Raw genomic sequence first — 5075 nt, 5'->3', positions numbered from 1 at the left:
TAGATGCGAAGACATCATTTTTTCATGGTAATTTAGATGAGAAATTTTACATGGAGCATCTATAAAGGTTCAATGACACTAGACATGAAAGACTAGTTTGTAAGAGGTCTTTGTATATTTTAAAGCAGTCTCCAAGGAAATGATACAAGTGCTTTAATTCATACATGCTTCAGATTGACTATATAAGGTGTAAATATAACTGTTGTATTTATGCTATGAGCCTTGATGATAGTTCTTTTATTTTCCTGTTAATATATGGAGCTATAACTATATATAGTCGCAGAGATAAAATGAGCTATAACTACTATATAATCGTATAGATAGATATTATTGGCCGAACTACGTTAACAAAGATAAATCGTATTCATTGTCTTTTATTTTTGGTTTTTTTAATCTTCTATATTAATTAATGTATAATTTTTTTGTGTTTAACATTAAACAAATAAGAAGATATAATAACTTCAATAAAAAAAACCAATATTGTCTAACACGAATTAATTTTTATTAATGTTTTTGGATGATTTCATTAACTAAGTCTGCTAAAATCACTATAGTAAAATTTATTAAACAAGACCGAAAAAATGATAGAGAAAAAATTCATTCATAAGCACGCTTCTCCATAAACACCTAAAAATATCATATTACAACTAGAGTGTCTATAATTTTGAACAATGAAAATGAACTATACATGAAACTTAAATTTATGTCTGTGTGTCCCTAAGATATACAACTAACTATTAAACAACATAAATGTTTTTTACATAATCTCTAACATCAAAATTGAATAATATACTTTTTCTCCTATCTTTTTTCTCTGACGTCCTCTCTCTCGTTTGTCTTCTATTTCTATATAAGAAAAATTAAACAATTGGCCACACCTTTCTATCACTAGGAAATTCCACAATAGTCAAGTTTTCTTGCTTTGGTAAAATACCAGAATCTAAATGAAAATCATGATAACCAATCCCTGATCTCTTTTGTTGTTGAATCACCAAAACAGAACCATCAAAAGTAGAATCTGAAGAAACTAACATGTCACCAATAGTTCCAAGTTCAGGATACTCATTCCAATCAGTTAATCCACTAAACAAACTTGACTCACTTTCATGTCTTCTACCAACCAAAACCAAATCAAAACAACCTTCAAGTGACTTTAGAACATTTATCATTTCAACACTATCTCTTACAACTTCCTCTTTATAACCGTGTCGTTTAATTTGGATGCAATCCACTTTAAACATATGAATCAAATCCCCATCTGGATCCCTGTTGCTCAAGTTCTTATATTTCTTGCGAGGCTCCATTAATCGAATCAATGTAACCCTTACAATCGGGTTATTTGCCATCCGCATCGCGTATGCTAAAGCTTCACGGTCATCGTTTCCTTCTATAAAGATTATTCCAACACTATAAAATGTGACATTTGTTAGAGGATTGCTTATATTCAAAGCACCACGCTCGATTAGAATCCCAACGGAACACGGTGCCGTCCTGAGAAGCTGGCGATTTAACGCCTGTATCGGGTGGGCTGATTCAGTCATCCCATTTGATTTCCATTGCTTATGAAAAGGCACAATCAACAAACTAACTCTCTTTATGGCAACCTGCATACATATTTCATCATGCATTGTCTCGTAAGGCGAAATTGACGTGTAGAGTTTCACAGCAACATTGTTTGATTTTTGGCGCTCGTAGGATCGAAATGCATTTACTATGTGCTGCGAATAATTCTTTTGCGGCGGATTAGTCTTGCAATGCGGTTGATGATCTATGAAAACCGGAGTTGATCTTCCTCTTAGTTGGATAAGATGTAGAACATATAAACAGATAGGATTTTCTAATGAAGGATTTGACATTTCAAGAACATTGATTAAAGAAGGCGTGGTTTCTTGATCGTGTATACATGCCATGAGATGTAGTTCAATATCTTGAGTCGATTGTTCGATGGTTCTTCTCCTATTTAAAGACAAGTACCTCTTAGAAGGATCATATAAGAATTTCACCATGGGAGTGATGACTCCTGTTAACCATACTATTGCTATCAAGGCATTACCATAAGATTGTTCATCTATCTGCAAACAAAACAAAACATGCATAAATTATCTATATGAAAATGGACCACATATAAATACAAGATGATAAATAAATAAAAAGGATTATTGATTCTTACAGTAATATTTAGACCTGTTTGCAAGTAAATCAAATGCGTGATTCCTTGAGCACTCATAAGTAGTCCTAAGGATATAACATCTGTCATTGGCATCTTCCAATAAATTGAAGGCAATAAAGTTCCTACGACCTTCCCAAGGAATGAAACAATAGCAAGAATTTGAACAATCATAAATGTATGACCATCAATTAGAAAAAAGTTGAATGTAGAACCACTATATAGAAAATATAATGGCAAAAAAATATTTGAAACCAATGTATCCAATCTATCCGTCAATGCCGATCCTAATGGAGGACCTTCAGGTACAGCTATGCCCAAAATGATAGGCAAAACCAGAACATGTTGCCCGATAACTTCGCTAAAAAACGCGCAGACGATTAACATTAAAAACACCGACATTATGTGTGATTCTTTCATTTGTCTCCCATCAGGTGTTTGTTTTATCATCCAACACATTATGGGACGGAAAACATATATTATGAGAGTAATCATAACTAACAAACTCATCCCCATCAAGTGAAAAGCCTTATCCATGGAAAATATATCTTTGCGGCTTAGCATGGTGCTAACAGCCGTTAACGAAATGGTTCCACTAACCATTGAGGAAGATATCGCTAATCGACCCAATTCAGAGTTTAATAGCTTTAAATCTGCTAAGTGGATTGTGGTTACATGGAATGAACCACTTGAGAAGATGAATGTGATGGCAAATAAAGACTTGTAGAGAGGATGATCAGGATCTAATGTTTTTTTTGCACAAAAACAAACAAATGAACAGAATAATAGTGGAATAAGAAATGTTAATATTCCAATTGCCCAAGCTTTTTTCCCTGATCTTGCAACGATACTTATATCAATTTTTACTCCAATTAAGAACATAAACATCATGCCTCCAAAAAATGCAATTGTCTCACTTATGTAGAATGTTTTTGGTGGGAATAACCACTTTTGTAGGAAAGCACTTTGTCCTATAACTGATGGTCCTAGCATCATGCCAGCCTGAATATACCAATTTCAATAAAAAATAATTGATTAGTAATATTCGATCAAATTGTTTCTCTAGAAATTAGAATTTCGAAACCCTAAACCTAAACCTCAATCTTCCTTGTATTTAATTATAAAATCTTATTTTTAACTGTCTCTTGACGTATGTTTGAAACAAATCTATTGTAGTATACTGGTGTTACTTTATATAATTGTTTTAGAGAGAAAATTTGAATGAATACTGCCAAAGTCATCTGATATAGTTTCTTAGTGCAATTACAATTTGGTCGCACACATCACTAATATTGCGGTTACAACTTTCATTAAAGCAAAAATCAACGAACCAATAAAATATATTACCAGCATTTGTGGAAAGAATGTGGTCTCCCCCATAGGTTCAAGTAAGAATTGTAAAAATGCAGTCAAGCTAGAAACTAAAGAGATTTGTATTAAGAGAACAGGAAATGTGTAACTAAATGGATTATCCGAAAAGAAAACCCCTCTTGACCTTGGATTCTTACACACATATTCACAAATCCATATTGTTCCATTTGTTGTAATGGAATTAACGGTCGCGTTTACAGCACTATCAGCCATGTCACCTTGATTAATTACTACAAATCAAACATCATTTGGAGAATGAGGGAACAAAGACAAACCTATGTTTTGATTTATTTGAAGGATCTTTAACTTTGTGAGATGTTAATGGTAACGCTGAATTGTGGGTTTGGTGATTGATAATTAGTTTTGTTTTGTGAAGTCTATGGTGATATTTTTAGTGCTAAATTGGTGGTTTAACCATGTAATAACTTTTATAAATTCTAGTTTAGTTTCTTTAATTTAGAGATACATAGAGGGATATAAAATCTTTTGAGGTTTAAGTTGGAAAAATGTGTACAAAGATAACTCTTTATTGTGAGGTTTTTAATTTTATTCCTTGTTCAAAAAAGATATATAGATTTACCCCTATTTAATATTGTTTTCATTCACAATTTTTCTCAATTAGTTTTCAATATTACTCTCCCACCATTAAAATTAGAATAAATAAATAAATAAATATATATATATATATATATATATATATATATATATATATATATATATATATATATATATATATATATATATATATATATATATATATATATTCTATATTTGAGGATTTTGCATATTGTTAAAACAAAAGAAGAAGAAAAAAATAGTTTCATACAATATCAAAAAAGCAGGGATTCAGATAATACTATAGGTGATCTAAGACAAATGAAAACAAAATAATTTAATATTTTTGTGAAAAAACTATAATGATTAGAAGAAAAACAAATAACTTAAAATAAAGTTACATAAGTGACTATTAATTAAAATCATACATTTAAAATGAACTTTCAAAAATTTAAAATTTAGTCACCTTTAGTTATGTGAATGTGAGATGATAATATAGACTTAAGTATAAATAAATAAAGGGTTAATATCTCTTTTCCCCTTATAATTTGGGCCATTTTCGAAAAAATCCCTTATAAAAAAAAGTTTGGATTCCCCTCTTAAGCTTAAAAGCTTATGTGTCATTGACATGTATGCATTTTTCATTTTAAATCATTTTCACGTGTGTAAATTTGTATGCATAGTTTCCAAACTACCCTCAATTCATCTTCCCAAGAATGGTGTTGGAATCCATGGGAGGAGAATTTAGAAAGGAAAAGGTTGACTAACGTTGAAATCAGTCAAAAACGAAAACAACTTCACAAATAATTTGATTCAAAAACACATTGTTACATAAAATATTACTAAATCCATAAAACAACTTAAACAATACATTTACATAATCGATTCAAGGGTTCTTCAAACTCAATTGAAATAAAAGAATAACAGATTTTCAAATTAACGCATGAACTGTGAATCAATTTTATGACGAACACCTCCATAA

General features: G+C 30.8%; 1 protein-coding gene across 1 annotated transcript; it reads right to left on the bottom strand.

Annotated features, from left to right (window-relative positions):
* Positions 1 to 860: 860 nt before the first annotated feature.
* Positions 861 to 3751, bottom strand: LOC127121237 (cation/H(+) antiporter 15). The gene is made up of 3 exons (XM_051051798.1): positions 3515 to 3751; positions 2171 to 3169; positions 861 to 2072 (listed from the first exon to the last, which is right to left on the bottom strand). Exons 1-3 carry the CDS (start codon positions 3749 to 3751, stop codon positions 861 to 863), a joined length of 2448 nt encoding a protein of 815 aa, XP_050907755.1.
* Positions 3752 to 5075: the final 1324 nt, after the last annotated feature.

This window comes from Lathyrus oleraceus, chromosome 2 (assembly GCF_024323335.1).
Source record: "Lathyrus oleraceus cultivar Zhongwan6 chromosome 2, CAAS_Psat_ZW6_1.0, whole genome shotgun sequence".
Classification (NCBI taxonomy): Eukaryota; Viridiplantae; Streptophyta; class Magnoliopsida; order Fabales; family Fabaceae; genus Lathyrus; species Lathyrus oleraceus.
This window is presented reverse-complemented; position numbering and strand designations above follow the sequence as displayed.

Coding starts and splice junctions, on each gene's coding strand:
- LOC127121237 (XM_051051798.1), bottom strand. CDS start 3,751: ATGGCTGATAGTGCTGTAAACGCGACCGTTAATTCCATTACAACAAAT. Junction 3,170..3,514: donor CATTCTTTCCACAAATGCTG/GTAATATATTTT, acceptor TGGTATATTCAG/GCTGGCATGATGCTAGGACC. Junction 2,073..2,170: donor AAACAGGTCTAAATATTACT/GTAAGAATCAAT, acceptor TTTTGTTTGCAG/ATAGATGAACAATCTTATGG.